General features: G+C 49.7%; 1 protein-coding gene across 2 annotated transcripts in view; it reads right to left on the bottom strand.

The window, feature by feature from the left end:
* Positions 1-22,734, bottom strand: part of thsd7ba (thrombospondin, type I, domain containing 7Ba) — a 1,218,118-nt gene that overhangs the window by 469,338 nt on the left and 726,046 nt on the right. For both annotated transcript variants that reach the window (XM_085986643.1, XM_085986644.1), the window contains exon 12: positions 988-1,120. In XM_085986643.1, coding sequence (XP_085842769.1) covers positions 988-1,120 — 133 coding nt within the window. The remainder of the gene's footprint in view (positions 1-987; positions 1,121-22,734) is intronic.

Here is a 22,734-nt window from a genome sequence, read left to right as displayed (position 1 = left end):
GTAATGTAGGTGATTCAGCAGCCAAAATTGCACACAGCAAGGTCTCATAAACAGCAATGTGATAATGACCAGATCATTTGTTTTAGTGATGTTGGTTGAGGGATAAATCTTGACCAGAGCAAGGAAAACTCCCATGTTCTTCTTTGAAATAGTGCCATGCAATCTTCTACATCCACCCAAGAGGATAGACGGGCCCTCGGTTTAATGTCGTATCCGAAAGATGGCACCTCCAACAGTGTAGCACTCCCTCAGCACTGCACTGGAGTGGCAGGCTAGATTATGTGCTCAAGTGCTGGAGTGGGACTTGAACCCATGACTTTCTAACTCAGAGGTGAGAGTGCTATCCACTGAGCCACGGCTGACACCCACCAAAACCAAATGTAAACGCCAGCTGTGGTTTTTAAAATTATTTTTGTGTATTCATGTGATTAAGATTATTCTGCAAAATAGCTCCTTTTTAAAAACTTTTATGAAATATATATTTATTACATGCACTCATTTAACAAAAACTAAAAATCTGCAGTTTTTTGATATGGTATTTATTAAGCTGGTTGGCATGATGTTACAGCATAATTGTGTCTGTTCAATGGTTCACCAATTGAACAACTTGCGTATCTAACATGTGCCTGACATACATGTTATTTCCCTTCATACAAATGTTTGAGATAAAAGTGATTGTTAAAATCTACACTACAATATTACCAGTCTATCACTGATATAGCAATCTTTTTGAAACACATCATCAGATATAATGGCATTGTCTGTGTTAAAGTTGTTTGTACTATGAGATTAGTGAATGGAGTACGTTGAAGTATCAGTAAACTATGCCACTGTTTTAGTAAATAATCGCCTTTATGATTTGCACTTTAAAAAAAAATTATTTTGTGACTTCTAAATCCATAACTAATTCTTTGACTCATATACTGAGAGCCCGTTGAGAGTGGTAAATAAAATTCCAATCCACTTTTTGTGTTCAACTATTTTTACCTATAGTTTGGGCAAAGAGAAAGTGCTTCACATTCTCTTTCTTCATACAGAGTATCTGGACACTCCTGTCCTCGATTGTCAGGCTTCTGGATGATAATTCTGTAGCGAGACTGTTTGGCAAAAGAAGAATTACCTGAAGAAAATCAAAGTAATGGAAAAATAGTCAGAGAATTTGCTAACGTTGTAGCTGGACATTAAAGTAAAAGAGAAAGATTATGGTGCAATTTAAAAACAAATCACCTTTTTAGTTATTTCTCTCCCCTGCCCCCGCCCCCACCACACACACTAGGCAATACTCTCATGCAAAAATGGTAGGCAGGCAATCTTATCCCTGATGTCAACCAGTTCTGCTTAATAAGAAAAGTGTGCACTGACCCAGAATGACTTGTCATTTGAGTTTACTACTCTCTGTAGGGAAGCAGACATTTTCCAGTCACTACCTCCCACTGACAGACTGGCTGAGATTAAGAACTCACCGTGGGGAAAAATCACAAGCACAAATCCCATCCTAGCAATCTGTTGCACAGTGCCCTTGGTGCAGAAAAATGCTACACTACCGCACTGATCACACCACTTAAAGGATTTTTAAAAAAAGTCAATACAAAGTATTACAACTCAGCAAATGAATAAAAACTGATATCACATCTGCCCATAATTTCCAAAGTTTACCGGAGATGTCTACAAATATGCATGGTAGAGAAAGCAATGCTATTCCTAGCTTTGCTTGTTGGTGGAAGAAAATATTGATTTTTAAGAGTTAAAGATCTGGCTTCACTGATTCAGCTGAACTCACTAAATTAGATTTGTTTCTTTAATGGATATAGTTCACTGTGCACTTTTAATCGCTGTGCATAGTTGAGTTAACAAAATTCAAGGGCAATGTCACCACGAACCCCAGAGAGACATTGGTCAACACCCTCGCTGTGCAAACAATCAGTCAGATTTTAATTAACAGAACTGTGCTACAGTGGTTATCGAAGCAAAACAACTCTTTACTCTTGTAATTCTAAAACAATCTTGTTGATGATAGCCGTAGGAGGTTATTCATTAAATTTGAATTCATTTCTGTCATTCCTGTAGCGAGAGCTGGATATTCAACCTCTCTCATATTTAATACAATTCTTGAAGCCATTAAAATTCATGAAGTGTTTTTGAATACAAAATCCATATGTTTTCAACCAGAGATGCATTTTAAGAGATGATGGGGGAGAAATTCATTATAGCCCAGGATTGGGTGCTAACTTTTGAAAAGTTAGAGATTTAGTGCCAGGCGCTAATGATTCAGACTGCACGCTCAAAGAAAGGACTGGAGCGCTAAATCAAGTGCTAATGATCTAGCTCAGTGGCGTTGCATTCAAAGCTTTAAGCAATTTCAGGTGCAGTCTAATCACTAGTCATTATTGCCACAGGCTTGTTCCAGTTCTTAAAGGGGAGGTTCAATCATGCTGAAGAACCTCATTCTCAGCATTGCTGGTTCTGCAGCTGTCTCAGAAAGCAGCAGAAGGCCAAAGAGAAGGAACCGAACCACTGAAGGAGGTGTCATTATTGCAGATCAACGGCCCAGGGAGAGAGCTCACAGATTCTGCCACCAAGCGTTGGTCTTCGCTGTGGAGAGACGGAGACCGGTACTGTACCCAGCAAGTGGCAGGTGGCCCTCGCCGCACGTCTTACTGAAGGGAAGTAGCCCAGCAGGTCTCGGGCAGCACTGTGGTCCCCAGGACCCACACAAAATGCAGAAATAAATTTAACGACCTCACTCGTGTGGTCAGGGTGAGTCAATGCTTTGACAAATCTGAACTTCAGTCTGCACACACTGCCCAAAGCACCACACCCCCAGCACTCACCCACCAAGAATCTTGACCTACCACCACTCACACCCACATCTCACACCTTGCACACAATGACAGCTATTCAACTATGGGAGACACATCACCCAAGCACATTGCTCCACACTCACTCACACTTTCCTTTCTCTTGCAGGCCAAGGACACTCACAACAGGAGGGAGCAGGAGCACACAGGCGGGGGACAACCTGACACCTAACCACTTTCTGAGCTGGAGTAAAGAGTGCTGCAATCATTGGGCGCCAGGTGGTGGGCACCGGGACCACTGGCAACGCTGAACCCCTTGGGGACAACAATGGAATGTTGATCCTTCCTCCTTCTTCTCACATCCCACTTCCCCCTCACCCCACAAGCCTTTCGCATTTTCCAGCTAATCATGCTGTATGCATGCATTTCTCCCTTCCTGCCCCCCTCCCCTCACCTTAACCCAACTCTTGTGCATTTATGTTTGCAGATAATGAGAAAGTAGCTGAGCACCCTGACCCTGAGGGTACCCGAGAGAGCGAGGCGGGAGAAGAGGAGGACGAAGAACACACCATGTCATTGCATGTCTCACCCACAGGCACCAGCTCAGATACTGGCACTACGCATTCTTTAGAGGCTAATATTGTAGCGGGATCTGTACAGGGTGATGCACTGGGGACGAGTGGGCTGCAGCAAGGCCAGGGGGAAAGGGTAGCTTGGGGGCCAGCTCCCCGGAGGGCAAGTTCGCGCTTGAGTTCTGCTGCACAGGACTCGAATGAGGACCTCGGTGGGGAGGCCTTTAGAAGAAGGGTGATGGGCATGCACACGGAGATGCTAGGTGCAATGGCAAATGTGCCCGAGAGCCTCTCGGCAATGGTAAGGAGCATGGAGGAGTCCGCCTCCAACATTGTACAAAGCTCTGTGCACACCATGGAGCCCATCATTTCCAGTCTGCAAAGGATGGTGGACTCCCTGAGAGACTGTGGCGACCCAGACCTGATGCCGCGTGTGATGGGCGATCTGGCAGCTTCCATTACAGCACAGGCGGCAGCGACGCAACGTCTTAGTGCTGTAATGCAGTCTATGGTTGGTGCCATCGATTCTCAGACTGCTCTCATGCAGTCTCAGCTTGATGCCACGCCAGCTCTGACTGCTGCCATCGTGGCTGGGTTGAGTACCGTCCACCGGGGCTTTCACGGTGTCACAGCAGGCCAGCAATCTGTGCTCCAACAGATTGCTAAGGATGCTGAGGTGCTGCCCCGGGGGAGTGGCAGTGGGTCAGTGGCGCAGGAACCTGCTGTCCTCTCTCAGGATGACGGCATTCCTGCTCCCACTACTGCAACTCCACCATTGCCCTTCTCACTGCCTGTCATCCAGCCAGCCCAGACTGCTGCCGCCCATGCTGAGGTGATGCAGTCTATAGCCGGGCCTTCCAGGTCCAGAGCTGGTCGAGGGCATCCTGCAAGGCCATCTGAAGTCTCCTGCACAGACACTCAGCAGCCTTTCACCAGCCCTGCTGCAAAAACTGAGATGAGGAGAAACTTCTTCACTCAGAGAGTAGTAAATCTATGGAATTTGCTACCTCAGAGAGCTGTGGAAGCTGTGACATTGAATACATTTAAAACAGAGATAGACAGTTTCCTAGCTGATAAGGGAATTAGGGGTTACGGGGAGCGGGCAGGGAAGTGGACGTGAGCCTAGGTTCGGATCAGCCATGATCCTATTGAATGGCGGAGCAGGCCCGAGGGGCCGTATGGCCTACTCCTGCTCCTACTTCTTATGTTCTTATGTACTAGTGGGCCAACACTTTGCAGGAGCACTAGAGTAGGCAAAGGCACAGTAACGAGAGACACTGAGGGATTGCACAAGGGTGGATAGCTAATATTGTTGTTGTAAATATGTGTTCACTGATTATTGATGAATTTATTAATTGGCTTTGGATGAATTTGTGGTGTCTCATTTCAGCTTTGCGCTGTGATATGGCCTGCGACAGGGATGAAATGATGGGGATGTGGTGAGCAACGGGGATCTGGGGTTTAATTTATTGGAACCGCAGTCTGATGAGGTGGTCACGGATTGCCCTCCAGAAGGCTGATTGAGTGGCTGCCTCCTCCCTTGCTCCTGTTCCTCTTCCTCCTTGTCGTCTTCTTCCTCCTTGTCCTCCTCGTTCTCCTCCTCCTCTCCCTCTTCCTCCTCCTGAGGTGGTCCCGCAATCCCTGGTGGCAAGGGCTGGGCTCTCATGGTGGCCAAGTTGTGAAACATGCAACAGACCACCACGAAATGGGACACCTGCTCAGCCAAGTACTGGAGGGCTCCTCCCGAGCAGTCAAGGCAGCGGAACCATTGGTTGAGCACCCCAATGGTCTGCTCGATTATGTTCCTGGTGGCGGCATGACTCTCATTATATGAGTGCTGGGCAGGAGTGTTGGGGTTGCGGAGGGGAGTCATGAGCCAGGTGGAGAGTGGATAGCCCTTGTCTCTGACCAGCCAGCAGCAAGCTTGACGTGGTGACTGGAAGAGTGCTGGCACACTGGTCTGGCGCAGGATGAAGGCATCGTGGCTGCTGCCAGGAAAGCGGGCATCGACATTGAGGATTCGCTGTCTGTGGTCACACACCAACTGCACATTAAGTGAATGGTAGCCTTTGCGGTTATGGAAGATCTCAGGATTGTTATGTGGTGCCCGCAAAGCCACGTGGGTGCAATCAATGGCGCCTGCACCATGGGGAAGCCCGCTATCCTGGCAAACCCACATGCATGTTCGTCCTGCTTATCACTGGTGATGGGGAAGGAAACGTGGTCCCTTCTCCTACCGTAGAGAGCCTCTGTGACCTGCCGGATGCAGTTTTGGATGGCGAACTACGAGATGTTAGCTATATCTCCTGTGGCAGACTGGAAGGATCCGCTGGCAAAGAAATTGAGGGTGACCTTGACTGCAACTGAGAGTCGTGGTCGCCCTGATCTGAGGCTTGAAGTCTGGTTGCAGGACGTGGCAGAGCTCTGTGACCACCTCCTTGCTGAAGCGGAGCCTTCTAATGCACTGCTCCTCACTTAATTGGAGGTAGGAGAACTGCTGTCAGAATACCCTCGGAGGGTAAGGCCTCCTATTGAGAGCCCAGATGGCCCTCCTGCTCCCGCTGGCCACATGTTCCAATCTTTTTTGCTGCCTTGTAAGGATCGCAAAATTACTCATTTTCCCCCAAAGGGAGAAAGGAGAGATATTGGACTGTTTGAAGGAATATTGGGCAAAAGGGATTTTAAAAATCAAAACCCAAGGAAGATTTGGCTGGTTTAAAAGGCATGTTCAGACTTGCGAAAGGCTGTGACACAGGGAAGGTGGGGTGGGCCCCCGAGTTTGGATATTGGGCAGTCTGGGAATGTCCTGGGCCACCTCAGCCTTTACATAAAGACAATAATACCTGTTTCCCGCTGAAACGCACAGGGCCAAAGTACATGAATTAAACAGTACATGCCCACAGCAACACAAAGGAAAGAACATAGCCCAACAGGAAACAACAATCAAATAGTAGTCCAAAACCAATCAAAGAGATTTACAAACGTTTTGCATTTTTAAACTAGTTTCAAGGCAATCCCGAAACCAGTTAAAGGCCAATTAAAGTTAGACGGACCATCCCCGAAGCTCGTTAAGAGTAGATGGACCATCCCCAAAGCTCGTTAAAGTTTTAAAACCTATGAAAAATAACGAACCTGCCAAACTTAACAAAGAAACCCGAGATTTGGTGGTCAGATAAGCCAGGCCTGAAACCAGTATAATTGAGGCCTGCTTTTTCAGAGAAACAGTTCAGTGCAGTCGGCTCAGTTGGTTCCAGTAAGATCAGAGAAGAAGTTCAGCTCAATCCAACAGTAAGATCGTCATCAGAGCATGAGTTCAGTACAGGAGAGAAAGTCGGAGAATCGGAGACTTGAAGGAAAAGAAAGTTGCAGCAACCAAAGGCTTCAAGAAACCAACAACTACCAATATTACCACCAACCAGGTAATACAGGGCCACCGCGACCAACAAGAAACCAACCACCGAAAATTCAAAAATCAAAGACTTGTTTCCACTCTACAGGCTAGCCTGACTTACCCCTGGGTAAGATTTTGACACAAAAGACCCTAAAACTTACCCTAACCAAAGAAAATTGGGTACTTACCCGATACATCCAACAGCGCGACTAACCGCATCAGCGGACAAACCCAAACTGAAGACCCAACGCAGGTGCAGTCTTCTACCACGTCCGGGGTATGGCAGGCCCCAACCACCACAACTAAGGAGAACCCCAAAATCGCGAACCTCTACAATCTGTCAAGAAAGTCGTTTGGTGAGCATTTCCTGGTCCTCTGGATTTCAACCTAGTTAGGATAGTGGGGTTGGGAGGGTAAGGGGTTTTTGTCGATTGTAATTCTCCCTCGCATATTCCGAGTGTTCCCCACCCTTTTAGAGTATAAGTTTTATTGTATTGTATATTTTCCTGTCTCAAAATAAAGATCTCAATTCTTTTGACCAACCCAGGTGTCTGTTGCAAGTTCATTACAACCCCCAAATAAGTCCAAAGTCTAGAACAAAAGGGAGTGGGAGCGATTCGAACTGCTCAAAGGAGTCAGAGGTGAAGCTGACAAACAACTCACACACCACCCCCTACAGCCTCCGCTCTCTCCGCAGTACATCATGGAGAGCAAGGTCGACTGCCAGTACAGCCCCCATTAATGTAACCAAGTGTAGCACTTTGCTTTCTTGTCAGAATAAATGTCACTAATTTTGGGTAGCCACAACACTCCTGAAAGTAAAAAAACCTTTAAATGACTTAAACAAACTGTTGCACAATCTCAAACTGACAAGGAAGCAGTGAAACAGCACTAACCTGAAAGCTGCGACTGATCCCTTTAAGTAGCGCCCCTGGAGCTGCCATCCACCTGCTTGATGCCTCCTCTCCCTGTCTTTGTCGGGGCGAGGTGCTAAGGTAGGGGGCGATAATCAATTTGGCAGATCGAGTGCTCAGTGAACGTTGCACGCTCACTGACGTCACGATCTGCGTGGCGCTAAAGCCCCAGGTGTTAACTGTTAGCGGCAGCGCTAAGGGGCGATTGGATTTGGCGTGCGGCGCTGGATTTGACCTATATGTTTTACGTATAGCACACACATCTTGCACTTGAGGATGACTCATCACAGATTAAGCACCGGAGTGCTCAGAAGCAAATGGATTTTATAGATTGGCTCCTGCTCCAACAAGACAAGAAGTACCAGAGAAGCCGACGAGCAGAACGATCGAAACCGGGGTAAGCACAGTCTTTCAGAAGTGAAGCTTTTGAGCTATTCCGAGGGTGGGAGCTGTGTTTAGTTCAGCCAGGTGAAAGGGGTTTATGCGACTGGGTAATTCGTTGGTAGGGGTGGAATTAGCGTCCACCATAGCAATAAGGGAATTACTACTTGTTATAGTCCCAAGTTTTGTACTGTAAGTATGTTGATTGTAATCTGGATTTTATTCTCCACAGGGATTGTGATTTTGTTTAGTAGTGCATGTTTTAGCCAGTGTATGTTAGACCAAATAAATACAAGTTTGATTTTTCACCGAAGCATTCCTGTCCGTGACTTATTTCATTTACACTCGTAATAATAATTCCCGGGTATAGAACTTTCGTAAGGCGGGGGCGATTCGAACCGTCTGTCTAGCAATTGGGCTAGGATCAAAAACCATTTACATCTCTTGGCGACCAGCGACAGGACCTGGGTTAAAAGAGTGTAAAAAACCGCCTACGCAATGGCCTTAAAAGACTGTGCCACCTGCAGCTCTAGTTAGATTCTTCCTTGAACACCATCCACACCTTTCACCAACTAAAGCCCATAGTTCCCGGGGAGACAGACACAGATACAGGGCAAAAGATGAAAAGAGAGACTGAAAAGAAGGATACAAAGAGAAACAAGGGAGTGAGAGACAGCAGGCAACTGAAAACAGAAAGTAAAGGACAGAGAAAGAATGAGAAAAGCTGATAAAGAGAAGCAAAATAGAATGTAAAAGAAAAAAACTAAGTTGGAGAGAGAAAGCTGGGTGGAGAGAGGAAAAACAGCAACACAAAGTTGCAGGTAGAACAGTGAGCATCTCCTGTAACTTTGTGACTTTCAGTGAATAGCACCATAGGAGATGCACGAGCGATCTTATTATGATTTTCCTTTGTCCCTTTATAACTTGCATTGGTAGTGACAGGTTTCTCTCAGCTTGGATGAGTTGGTAATGCTCTGTTAGAAGGCTATATGTTCAAGCCCCACTCAAGGACTTTAGCACATAATCTAAGGTGAGACTTCAGTGCAATACTGAGGAAATGGTCAGATTTGCTGTCTTTTGAATGAGACGTTAGATAAAGGCCCCTTTGCCAGTACAGTGAATGTCAAATGTGCTCGCAGGGAGTGGTTGGCAGGAAACTAGGGGCCTACAACTTGCGTTTTCCACCCATTTAAATTAATAGACTGAAAATTACGAGCTACGTGCTTGCGATGCACTCCCTGTGAATGTTGCTCCCCACTGTGAGTGCAGGAGTATGGAATCTCTACGCAACACTTAGGATATTACTTTTTGTTAACCAAACTGAGGTTTATAACTCTGTTGTGTAAATGCTCATACACAAGGCGATTTAGGTGATTTTGCCAACTACAAAATGTACCAACCCCAATCTAATTCATAAAGAGTGAAAACAACTCAGTAGTATTAATAGAGAATGAAGGGCTGTTAATTGACTTGTATTCAAATCTCACTAGTTGAAGTCTATGCCTGAGAATCCCACAGAGGGTTACTTGGGCTAGATTTAGTTGGATCACACGTGAGAGAAGGGGAACAATAATGAGAAGTGGGAGATGATTTCTTCAGGGACTATTCAAGTCACTTGTCTGATGCTGCTTGTGATCTACAACATTTTACCTTGGAGAGCTCGCTTTTCTATTTTTATACAAGTTCAACCTGAAAAGGTAATGAGGACTAAATTGGACAGCCCTCGAAAATGGGCGGGGGGCTCACGATATGCGATTACCCCGCACTTGTTCAATGTGCTGCCTGCTCATTACCATGATTGTAGCGTGCAGCCAGTGCTGACCATGTTGTTGAGTGGCTGCACACCTCAGCAGGGGGCCCAAAATCGAGAGAGGCTAGAGTTAATGCTAGCCTGCACTACTTAAAGCTAGCCTGCACCTCTTGAAGGTGAGGTGCATTGTGGATGGAGCAGGTGGTGGAAGTCCTTGTCCAAGTCACTCTTACATGGGAAAAGACTGAATAATGGCACAACATGAGAAAGAGCATGTTCCAAGGTTCGCGGATGCAGCACTGGAAACCCTGGTGGAAGAGGTGGAAAGGAGGAGAGAAGTATTGTACCCACAGGGGGCCAAGAGGCCCTCATGACAAATGCTCAGAAGGCAATGGGAGCCGATAGCCATGGCAGTCAATGCCAGATGTTAAGCCCCGAGGACCTGGATCCAGTGGGCAAGGTCGCACCGGAATTCTGCTGCAGGGGACTCAGATGGGTACTTCAACGGGGCAGCCTACAGAAGAAGGCTGATGGGTATACATAAAGAAATGCTTGTTGCATTGGAAAAGCTGCCAGAAAGCCTGTGTGCAATGTCAAGGAGCATGGAGGAGTCCAGCACCACAATCTCTTCTGATTTACAAGCTATAGATGGTGTTAGCATGTACTTCTTGCTTTCCCCACCTCACCTCACATAACCTTACCCTTATGCCTTTCTCCTTTCAGATACTGAAGAACTGCCACGTGGCCAGGCAGTGGTGGAAGAGCAACAGGTTGATGAGCAATAAGAAACTGTCACTCAATTTCACACTCACAGCCACTAGCTCAGATACTGACACTGCGTGTAATTTACCTAGCACAAAGGAAGTTGGTTGTGGTGATTGAAGGTAATTACCCCCGGGATTGGGGGTAATATTCTGGCGTGGGTGGAGGATTGGCTCTCTAACAGAAAGCAGAGAGTTGGGATAAATGGTTCGTTCTCAGATTGGCAACCAGTAACTAGTGGTGTTCCGCAGGGGTCAGTGCTGGGTCCCCAACTCTTTACAATCTATATTAACGATTTGGAGGAGGGGACCGAGTGTAACATATCAAAGTTTGCAGATGATACAAAGATGGGACGGAAAGTAATGAGTGAGGAGGACATAAAAAACCTGCAAAGGGACATAGACAGGCTAAGTAAGTGGGCAAAGATTTGGCAGATGGAATACAATACTGGAAAGTGTGAGGTTATGCACTTTGGCAGGAAAAATCATAGAGCAAGTTATTATCTTAATGGCAAGAAACTGGAAAGTACTGTAGTACAAAGGGATCTGGGGGTCCTGGTGCACGAAACTCAAAAAGTTAGTATGCAGGTGCAGCAAGTGATTAAGAAGGCCAATGGAATGTTGGCTTTTATTGCTAGGGGGTTGGAATATAAAAACAGGGAGGTATTGCTGCAGTTGTACAAGGTATTGGTGAGACCGCACCTGGAATACTGCATACAGTTTTGGTGTCCATACTTAAGAAAAGACATACTTGCTCTCGAGTCAGTACAAAGAAGGTTCACTCGGTTAATCCCGGGGATGAGGGGGTGGTCATATGAGGAGAGGTTGAGTAGATTGGGACTCTACTCATTGGAGTTCAGAAGAATGAGAGGCGATCTTATTGAAACATATAAGATTGTGAAGGGGCTTGATCGGGTGGATGCGGTGAGGATGTTCCCAATGATGGATGAAACTAGAACTAGGGGGCATAATCTTAAAATAAGGGGCTGCTCATTCAAAACTGAGATGAGGAGAAACTTCTTCACTCAGAGGGTGGTAGGTTTGTGGAATTTGCTGCCCCAGAAAGCTGTGGAAGCTACATCATTAAATAAATTTAAAACAGAAATAGATAGTTTCCTAGAAGTAAAGGGAATTAAGGGTTACAGGGAGTGGGCAGGAATTTGGACATGAGTCTAGGTTCGGAATCGTCATGGCCCTGTGGGTAGTGGAGTGGGCCCAGGGGCCGTGTAGCCTTGTTCTGCTCCTACTGTGTTCTAATTCTGTGTTAGATTTCAGGAGATGGTTTTATTCCTGTTCCTGGCTGGGGTGGAGATCGCATTTACAGAAGGTAAGTACTGTAGAAAATATAGGGACAGAGTGATCTCCTGGAAGAATTTCGATCGCCTAGATGGGTTGGAGAGGAATTTCCCAGATTTTTTTCTCCCAAATTGGCCATTGGGTCTTTATCTGGTTTTTCGCCTCTCCCGGGAGATCACATGGGTTCGGGTGGATGCAGAGTGATAGAAGATTTGAGGTTAGGATCAGATCAGCCATGATCTTATTGAATGGTGGAGCAGGCTCGAGGGGCCGATTGGCCTACTCCTGCTCCTATTTCTTATGTTCTTATGTTCTTATGTCAATCATCACAGCCCCAGGACATCGCTGCAGGAGTTCCCCAGGGCAGTGTCCTAGGCCCAACCATCTTCAGCTGCTTCATCAATGACCTTCCCTTCAACATAAGGTCAGAAACGGGGATGTTTGCTGATGACTGCACAGTGTTCAGCGCCATTCACAACTCCTCCAATAATAAAGCAGTTCATGCCTGCATGCAACAAGACCTCGACGACGTTCAGGTTTGGGCTGATAAGTGGCAGGTAACATTTGCGCCACAGAAGTGCCAGGCAATTACTATCTCTAACAAGCGAGTGTCTAACTACCGCCCCTTGACACTCAATGGCAGTACCATTGCCGAAACCCCCACCAACAACATCCTGGGGGTCACCATTGCGCAGAAACTTAACTGGACCAGCCACATAAATACTGTGGCAACAAGAGCAGGTCAGAGGCTAAGTATTCTGCGGCGAGTGTCTCACCTCCTGACTCCCCAAAGCCTTTCTACCATCTACAAGGCACAAGTAAGGAGTGTGATGGAGTACTCTCCACTTGCCTGGATGAGTGCAGCTCCAACAACACTCAAGAAGCTCGACACCATACAGGACAAAGCTGCCCGCTTGATTGGCACCCCATCTACCACCTTAAACATTCACTCCCTTCACCACCGGCGTACCGTGGCTGCAGTGTGTACCATCTACAAGATGCACTGAAGCAACTTGCCAAGGCTTCTTCGGCAGCACCTCCCAAACCCACGACCTCTTCCACCTAGAAGGACAAGGGCAGCAGGCGCATGGGAACACCACCACCTCCAAGTTCCCCTCCAAGTCACACACCATCCTGACTTAGAAGTATATCGTTGATCTTTCATCGTCGCTGGGTCAAAATCCTGGAACTCCCTCCCTAACAGCACTGTGGGAGTACCTTCACCACACAGACTGCAGCGGTTCAAGAAGGCGGCTCACCACCCCCTTCTCAAGGGCAATTAGGGATGGGCAATAAATGCTGGCCTTGCCAGCGACACTCACATCCCATAAAACGAATTAAAAAAATTAAAACATTTAGAGGATAGAGGACTTTGGGCAGAGCTTGGAGCCCATCCTTTCCAGCAGGTGGTCAACTCCATTGGCACACTTGTGGACCCAACCATGATGCAGCATCTGATGGCCGATGTCTCAGCTTCCATTGCAGCACAAGCAGCAGACACCCAATGTCTGGGTGCTGCAGTGAAAGCTCAGACTGCTGCCATCATGGCTGCGGATACCAGTGTTCAAAGGGGCTTGCAGGATGTCACAGCAGTTCAGCAATCTGTCCTTCAGCAGATTACTAGGATTGCTGAGGCGCCCCCCACGGGAGTGGCAGTGGCTCTGTGCAGCATCTCAGGGTGACAGCATTCGTCCTCCCACCACTGCCACTCCGCCAGTGCCCTTGCTGTTGCCTGTCAGCCAGCCAGCCCAGACTGCTGCAGTCCAGGCCAAGATGGAGCAGTCCGAAGCTGGGCCTTCTAGGCTCAGAGCTGCTTGAGGTCGTCCTCCAAGGCCATCTGCACTGAAAGTCAGCAGCCTTCCACCAGCCATGCTGCAGTCACTGCGTAGGAGCTCTAGGGCAAGCAAAGGCACATGGAAGACAGACACTAAGGGAATGCACAAGGGTGATTAGTTGATGTTTGTATGCAATATGGTATACTTTAATTTATAAATTTGGTTTGGAATGTTTATTTTGTGTTGGCTTTTAATTTTGCATTAAAGCCACTGTGATGGTCAGTGACAGAGGGAAGGTAAGGTGTGGGACTGTTGGTGAATGGGGACTTGGGGTCACAGTTGGATGAGTTGTTCATGGAGAGACCAGCCAGAAAGGGCTGTCTAGGTTGCCTCCTCCCTTCCTCCTCCTCCTCAGCTGCTTGCTGTATAGCTGGTGGCAAGGGCTGTGCCCTCATGATGGTGAGTTTGTGCAGCATGCAGCAGACCACCATGAATCTTGACACCCATGCTGCCGTGTACTGCAGGGCTCCTCCAGAGCGCTCTGGGCAGTGGTAGCGTTGTTTCAGCACACCACTGGTTTGCTCTATTACATTTTGTGTGGCAGCATAGCTTTCATTGTATGCATGCTGCCCACATGTGCGTAGATTGCACACCCGAGTCATGAGTCTCGTCATCAACAGATAGCGCCCAGTAGCCACCCTTTGGTTTGCCATGGTGGCGCAAATGCAGATGGCCCAGCGGACTGCCACAGAATGAAGGCATCATGACTGCTGCCAGGTACCGGGCATTGACCTGTGTGATTCGCTGCCTATGGTCGCACACCAGCTGGACTTTGAGGGAGTGGAATCCCTTTTGGTTGTGTTCATGTCAGCATTGATATGAGGCCCCCACCAAGCACCGTGCATGCATTCAATGACACCCTGCACCATGGGGAAGCCAGTAATCCTCGCGAAGCCACATGCTCACTCTGCCTGCTGCTCTCTGGCAAGAGAGAATGAAATGTATTCAGCTCTCTTGGAATACAGAGCCTCAGTGACTTATCTTATGCACCAGTGGATGGAAAAATGTGAGATGTTGCAAATAGCTCCAGCTCCAGCCTGGAAGGAGCCAGACATGTGATGAAATATGTCATTCATCAGACTCTGTATTTAACTACACATATTGTATTGCCTGCTCCTGTGTTTTCACCTTGTATTGTATATAGTGCACCGCCCCCTTTCTCCCCATTGGGTGTGTCGGCTCCGCCCATACCTGGCCCTACTTAAGACAAGCCCAGGCTTGTCTTGCAGCAGAACAGCAGAAAGCTAGGTGAAGCCACAGGCTTCTTTCTTTGCTAATAAAAGCCTTGTTTTATTCAGTTAACTTTGAGTCTTGAAGTTATTGAGGCGCATCAATTTTATTAGCAAACTTTTAACGATGGATCAACTTTTGAAACCGGAACGCTTGGATTTGGACCCGCATGCTTCGGATGCATCGGCACGGTTTGGACACTGGTTCCAGTGCTTGGAATTTTTTATGGCCAACTCCGAAGCCGTCACAGCCTCTAAAGCCACTGGAGATGTGAAACTCGGGATCCTGCAGAATCGGGTAAGCCACCGGGTTTTTCCACTCATCCAAGACGCCGCCACCTACCTGGATGCCTGCAACATTCTAAAGGCCCACTATCAGCGGCCTACCAACGAGGTGTACGCCAGGCACCTGCTTGCTACCTGCACACAGCGACCCGGAGAGTCGCTAGAGGACTTTCTAGTCACCCTAAAAGTGCTTGGCAAAGACTGCAAATGCAAAGACGTGAAAGCCACGGTATACACAGACGAGCTTATTCGGGATGCCTTTATCGCAGGCCTTAGCTCTAATTACATCCGGCAGAGACTGCTAGAGAAAACGGGCCTAGATCTGACACAGGCTGTGGACACAGCGCGATCGCTGGATGTGGCTCAGAAGAACTCTGACTCCTACTCGTCAGGCCGCGCGGCCCACGCCGCCTCTGCTTCCCCGCCCGGTAGCCCAACACCGTCGGGGCCCTGCTCTCCCCCCAGAAGCCCTACGACCGCCGCGACGCATCGGGGCCCCAAATACTACTTCTGTGGGCAGCCGAAGCACACCAGGAACCTGTGCCCGGCGAAAGGCACCACCTGCTGTAAGTGCGGTAAGAAGGGGCACTTTGGGAAGGTGTGCAGAGGGAACCCCACAGGCAAAACCGCCACCGCCGTGTGCGCGCCGTGGGAGCGGCCATCTTGGACGCCATCTTGTCCGACCTCGTGGGGTCCGCCATCTCGCGAGCAGACATCGTGGGCGCCATCTTACCCGGCCTCGTGTGGCCCACCATCTTGTCCCGATCAGGGCCCTACAGTGGCGTCGATCACAGTGGACCAGTCCAGACCGCACCCACTATCCAAATCAATGGTGGACATCGAGGTAAACGGGTGCAAGGTTAAATGTTTAATTGACAGCGGGAGCACGGAGAGCTTCATTCACCCTGATCTGGTACAACGACTCTCCCTAACTATAGTCCCTACTCGGGGCACGATCTCTATGGCCGACAAAACCCAGATATCGACTATTGCGGGTTACTGCGCGGTACGATTGTCCGTTAAAGGCACTGTATATAATCATTTTAAACTTTTAATTATGAAGGATTTATGTGTGAGCATGATCTTGGGCCTGGATTTTCAGTGCCACCACCAAAGCATCACGCTCAATTTCGGTGGGACCCAGCCGCCCCTCACAGTGTGCGGTCTGGCTACCCTGAAGGTAAAGCCGCCTTCGCTATTCGCGAACCTTACCCCTAACTGCCGGCCAATAGCGACCAAAAGCAGGAGGTACAGCTGGGAGGACAGGCGGTTTATCGCGACCGAGGTAGACAGGCTCCTGAAGGAGCGCATTATTGAACGCAGCAACAGCCCGTGGCGCGCCCAAGTGGTGGTGGTGAGGGGTAGCGAGAAGAAGCGGATGGTGATTGACTATAGTCAAACAGTCAACATCTATACCCAACTAGACGCCTACCCGCTACCCCGCATATCCGAGATGGTGAACCAAATCGCCCAATACCGGGTGTTCTCCACCATCGACCTCAAGTCAGCGTACCACCAGCTCCCTATCAGACCAGAGGACCGTTCGTACACCGCCTTCGAGGCAAACGGACGCCTCTACCAGTTCCTCAGAGTCCCCTTTGGGGTGACGAATGGGGTCTCGGTCTTTCAGAGGGAGATGGACCGCATGGCCGATGACCACCACTTGCAGGCAACCTTCCCCTATCGCGACAACATCACCATCTGCGGCCACAACCAACAGGACCACGACTCAAACCTCGCGAGGTTTCTGAAAACCGCACAAAAACTCAACCTCACCTACAACGAGGACAAGTGCGTTTTCAACACCACGTGCCTCTGCATACTAGGCAGCGTGGTGGAGAATGGGGAAATCGGACCAGACCCCGACCGATTGCGCCCCCTACGGGAGCTGCCCCTGCCCAACACTCCCAAAGCCCTGAAAAGGTGCCTGGGGTTATTCTCGTATTATGCCCAATGGGTCCCCAACTACTCCGATAAAGCCCACCCCCTCTTGAAAGCATCCTCTTTCCCGCTCTCTGCTGAGGCCCATGCTGCCTTCAAAAGCATTAAGCAGGATATTGAGCGGGCCACGCTACAGGCAGTGGACGAGAACACTCCCTTTCAAGTGGAAAGTGATGCGTCTGACTTTGCCTTGGCGGCCACCCTCAACCAGGCAGGGTGGCCCGTAGCTTTCTTCTCGAGGACCCTCCAGGGGCCCGAGATCAGACACTCCTCCGTGGAAAAGGAGGCCCAAGCCATCGTGGAGGCAGTGCGCCACTGGCAGCACTACCTAGCTGGCAAACGCTTCACCCTACTTACCGACCAGCGGTCGGTAGCGTTTATGTTCAATAATAAACAGAGGGGGAAGATTAAAAATGATAAGATTCTTAGGTGGCGGATCGAGCTCTCCACCTTCGAGTACGACATCATATACCGCCCGGGGGCCCTTAACGAATCCCCCGACGCCCTCTCACGAGGGATGTGTGCCGACGCCACCGGGGATCGGCTACAGACACTCCACAACGACCTCTGCCACCCAGGGGTCACACGGCTGTTCCACTTCATAAAGTCCCGCAACTTACCCTACTCGATTGAGGAAGTCCGGTCTCTGACCAGGAACTGCCGCACTTGCGCTGAGTGCAAGCCTCGGTTCTACCGCCCTGATAGAGCCCACCTAATCAAAGCTACACGGCCCTTTGAGCGGCTTAGCTTAGATTTCAAGGGCCCCCTACCGTCCGTCGACCGCAATGTTTACTTCCTGAACATTGTGGACGAATACTCCCATTTCCCATTCGCCTTCCCCTGCCCAGACATGACCAGCGCCACGGTCATTAAATGCCTCAACAGCCTGTTCTGCCTGTTCGGTATGCCAAGCTATATCCACACGGATAGGGGGGCGTCCTTCATGAGTGAAGAGCTACGCCAGTACATGCTGTCCAAGGGGATTGCCACGAGCCGTACCACCAGCTACAACCCCCGGGGTAACGGTCAGGTGGAGCGAGAGAACGGGATAGTATGGAGGGCAGTCACTCTAACTCTAAGGACCAAGGGCCTCCCTATCTCCCGCTGGCAGGAAGTCCTCCCAGATGTGCTCCACTCAATACGGTCACTATTGTGTACCGCCACTAATGCCACGCCTCATGAGCTAATGTTTGTGTTTCCCCGGAAATCCACCTCGGGTGTATCCATACCGTCATGGCTCTCCACCCCAGGTCCGGTACTTTTGCGGAAGCATGTGAGGGGCAACAAGACGGACCCTCTCGTGGAGCCAGTGCACCTGCTCCACGCCAACCCACAATATGCGTATGTCCGGCACGCCGACGGACGGGAGGACACTGTGTCCATAAAAGACCTCGCCCCAGCCGGTAACAACAGCGACAACGACCACAACAACTATTACCCACCCACTCCACCCACCATTCTTTCATCACCCCCGGAAGAACACCAGCCAACGGTACCCCCACCACCTACTCCTTCAACAACCCCGGTGGCGCCCCCGGCAGAGACCCAGGAGGTCACCTGGGACACCCAGCCGGCACCCGCGGCACCGCAACCGTTACGTCGGTCACAGAGGACTATCACACCCCCGGACAGACTAAATCTGTAGAAGGGGTGAATGTGATGAAATATGTCATTCATCAGACTCTGTATTTAACTACACATATTGTATTGCCTGCTCCTGTGTTTTCACCTTGTATTGTATATAGTGCACCGCCCCCTTTCTCCCCATTGGGTGTGTCGGCTCCGCCCATACCTGGCCCTACTTAAGACAAGCCCAGGCTTGTCTTGCAGCAGAACAGCAGAAAGCTAGGTGAAGCTAGGTGAAGACACAGGCTTCTTTCTTTGCTAATAAAAGCCTTGTTTTATTCAGTTAACTTTGAGTCTTGAAGTTATTGAGGCGCATCAAGACACATGAAAATTCATCGCCACGGTCACCTTCACAGCCACTGATAATGTGATCCTTGCCCTGCTCCGAGGGTTGCTGTTGTGGCTGCAGCAGGTGGCAGATTTCAGCGAGGACGTCTCACACATTGGGCTGGATTTTATCATTGGGGGTGGGCTAGGGGCACGTCAGGTGGTCGGCGTGTCAGGACCCCGCCTCCGATGTGAGGCGGGACAAAAGTGCGATTTTGCCCTAATTGGGCACTTGATTTCCAATGTGTGGAAACCCCTGGCCCAATGAGTCTTTTCATACTGAAACTCGCCTCCGATAATGTCATCTATGCAGTGGATTTAAGGCCGGCAAGCAGCCTTGGTTCTTTTTCAGCCGTACAACTTTATCAACACACTTCTGAGGGATTCCTACTGCTACTATGTCCAGCACCAGACCAAAGTGTGCACCCCGATTCGATGAGGCCTCCCTCCAAGCTCTGGTGGAAGGAGCAAGAGCAAACAAGGAAGTGCTCTTTCCTTCTTCAGGGAGGAAAAAGCCTCCACAACAGACTAAAGCTGTGTGGCAGCAAGTGGCACAGGAGGTGAATGTGGTTTCAATGTCCACCAGAACCTGGCTGCAGTGCCGAAAGAGGTTTCATGACCTTTTCCGCACAGGAAAAGTGAGTATTCCATCCCCATGACCCTCAATTTGATCCCCATCGCCTCTCATCACCAGCACTCTGCTTTGTCAACCTCCTCCTCCACATCCCACTTCACCCTTACATCCCTGCATGCTTACCCATTCCCCCTCTCTGTATGTTCACATTCACTTAACTATTCGACTATGCAGCCCTCACACTCCCTATCACTGTGATGCAATGACAACAATTTACAACACACAGGGAAGATCCTTGGTCTTGGCACCTCACTCCATCTTTGTCTCCTTCTAAGCATCTATGCTATGGATTCTCTACACTCACTCCTTCATTCTCACTCAAACCCCCCTTGTGTCCCTCATTGCAGGAAAAGAGAGCCCACAATATGAGGGAGAGGGTGAGGACAGGAGCAGGGCCACCCTCAATAGCCCAGCTCACCATTGCGGAGGAGGCGGCCCCGGAGATCGTGGGAGTGGAGGAGGATGCGCAAGTGGGGGATGGACAGATGGGCGCATCAGAGCAAGCTGGTGACAGAATAGTTTTTCATCTCTCTCATTGACATTACATGAGTGACTGATATTGATTCTGATGTTCTAACAGATTGACTTATGATCATCTGCATAATTCAATGTGCATGCAACGTTTATCTCACATCTCTAACTCTTTCCTTTATTCCCCCCACAGGACCATTGACAGCCCCACGCCCCACTGTCCAGGAGGAACAGCCTGAGCCCCCAGACTCCTCAGAGGAAGCTGCAACCTCTGAGGGCACAGCGTCAGCAGAATTAAGCGCACCCAGCACCAGCGCAGACACTCACACCTCGGTGGGACCTTCGGGACATAGAGTAGAGTTGTCACCTGGTGTATCACAGCTCACAAGTGAGCATCAGCAGATTGTGGAGACAGGGACAGCAGTGGAGAGTCCTAGTCAGAGGGCGCAGGATGCTCCCAGCTCGGCTCCGCTGCATGTCGACCCCGTACCTCTGGGTCCATCCAGAAGGAGAGCGGTGCTGGAACTCCAGGAACAGGTGCAGGAGTCTCTGGCAGGTTTTGTCTCCAGGGTCACTGCGAGTGTGGAGCGAATGGAGGAGTCCATCGCGGACATGAGCAGAGCCTTTGTGGAGGCATTGGCGCATGAACGCACCACCACGGAAAGGATGGCAACCTCCGTGGAAAGGATGGCTACCGTAGAGAGGATGGCTACGGGAGAGGAGAGGATGGCTATGGCGATGGAGGAGCTTAGCCGCTAGGGTCTGGAAAACATGGTCATTGTTCAGAATAGGCTGACATCTCTTGAGGAGCGATGGTCAGCTATTGAGCATAGAAACCAGACCTTCATGGAAGTCCTCTGGAGTAGGACTTCCAGTGCAGAAACGGGTCCTCCTGGCCCCCCTGAAGTGCAGCAAGGTGCTGTCAAGCCACTTGCTAGCTCTGAAGTGGGGCTGACCCATGAGAGGGATGTTGGTGGCAGAGAACAAGTGGGGGCTCCTCTCCAAGCGCTCACATGGCCATGGCACTGCAGAGCCCTCGGTCAGAGCCCCACCGGAGTCCTTACCTAACTGAGATCGGCATCTCAGCCCCTGCACTGCCGCAGGAGCAGCAGACTGTTGCCGAGCCCTCACAGGCTCGCAATCCCAGAGGACACCCGCCAAAGGTGTCGAGGCAGGAGCAGCAAGAAAGTGAGCAAGGGGCCTCCACATCTGCTGAAGCCACAGGGGAAGCACCACGTAGGAGCACGCATAAGAGGAAGATAAAGCACAAGTAGTCACAAGGGTAGTCACTTGGGTGTTATGTTGTTTTTATTATTTAAATGCCATCTGTTGATTGTTGTGATAAAAAATTCTGATGGCAAACTATTGAAGTTGTGGCCTGTGTCATTTCGCAAATGGGACTTCCACATTGAGGGCTTAGGGTGACTTGCAATTGTCAGGATGGTGGTCAGAGTGATAGGACTCCGCAAGTTCTTGGCCATTGTCGATGCTCTGGTACGAAGGCAAAGTGTTTGGCAAGGTGCGAGGCAAAAGTGTTTGATTGGCCAGGCTAAGCAAATCTGGCCAAGCTGAGTGCGTCCCTTGAATCCCGGGCAGCAATGTGCTCGCGTGCTGCTGCCGCTGGTTGATGCGCCTCCGCAAGCTGTTCGTTGTCGCTTTCCTCCTCCTCCTCCTCTTCATCTGAGGAGGATATGCGACGAGCCACTTGTACCTCAGGCATCTGCAAGCCACGATGCTGTGCCATGTTGTGAAGTGCACAGCAGACCACGACGATTCTGGAGACCCTGGCTACTGAGTACTGCATCTACCAAGGCATCTGAAATGCATCTTCAGCAAGCCGATGGTTTGCTCGATTATGGATCTGGTGGAAATGTGGCTGGAGTTGTAGTTCTCCTCAGCTTCGTTGGATGGGCTCCTCAACGACGTTATTAGCCACATCTTCAGGGGATAGCCCTTGTCTCCAAGTAGCGACCCGAAAAGTTGGTCTGGCGGACTGAAGAGCGGAGGCACACTAGACTGGCACAGGCTGAAGGAGTCATGGCAACTGCCAGGGTACTTGGCACAAACATGCAAAATTTCCTTCTTGTGCTCACACACCAACTGCACATTGAGGGAGTGGAAGCCCTTGCGATTGACAAAAATACCTGGATTGTGATGGGGTGCTGTGTGCAGTCAACGACACCCTACACCCTTGAAAAGCCTGCCAGATTAGCAAATCCAACCGCACGCACGGTTGCACTTGCTTGATCCTTGGAGAAGTTGATGTAATTGTGCGCGATGGTAAAGAGGGCATCAGTTACCTGCGTGATGCAAGTGTGTGCGGCCACCTGGGAGACGCCGCTGATATCTGCTGCTGATCCCTGGAATGAGCCTGAAGCACAAAAGTTGAGTGCGGTGGTGACTTTGATGGCCACTGGTAAGGGGTGTTCACCTGCTCCTCTGGGCTCCAGGTCCTGCTGCAGCATTGCGCAGATGTCACTCACTACCTCTCGCGAAGGTCTGAGCCTCCTTTGGCACTGCTGC

This window comes from Somniosus microcephalus, chromosome 4 (assembly GCF_052327205.1).
Source record: "Somniosus microcephalus isolate GS21.2 chromosome 4, FLI_Smic_1.0, whole genome shotgun sequence".
Classification (NCBI taxonomy): Eukaryota; Metazoa; Chordata; class Chondrichthyes; order Squaliformes; family Somniosidae; genus Somniosus; species Somniosus microcephalus.
The sequence above is the reverse complement of the archived record's forward strand: the minus strand, read 5'-3'. Positions and strand labels throughout refer to the sequence as shown.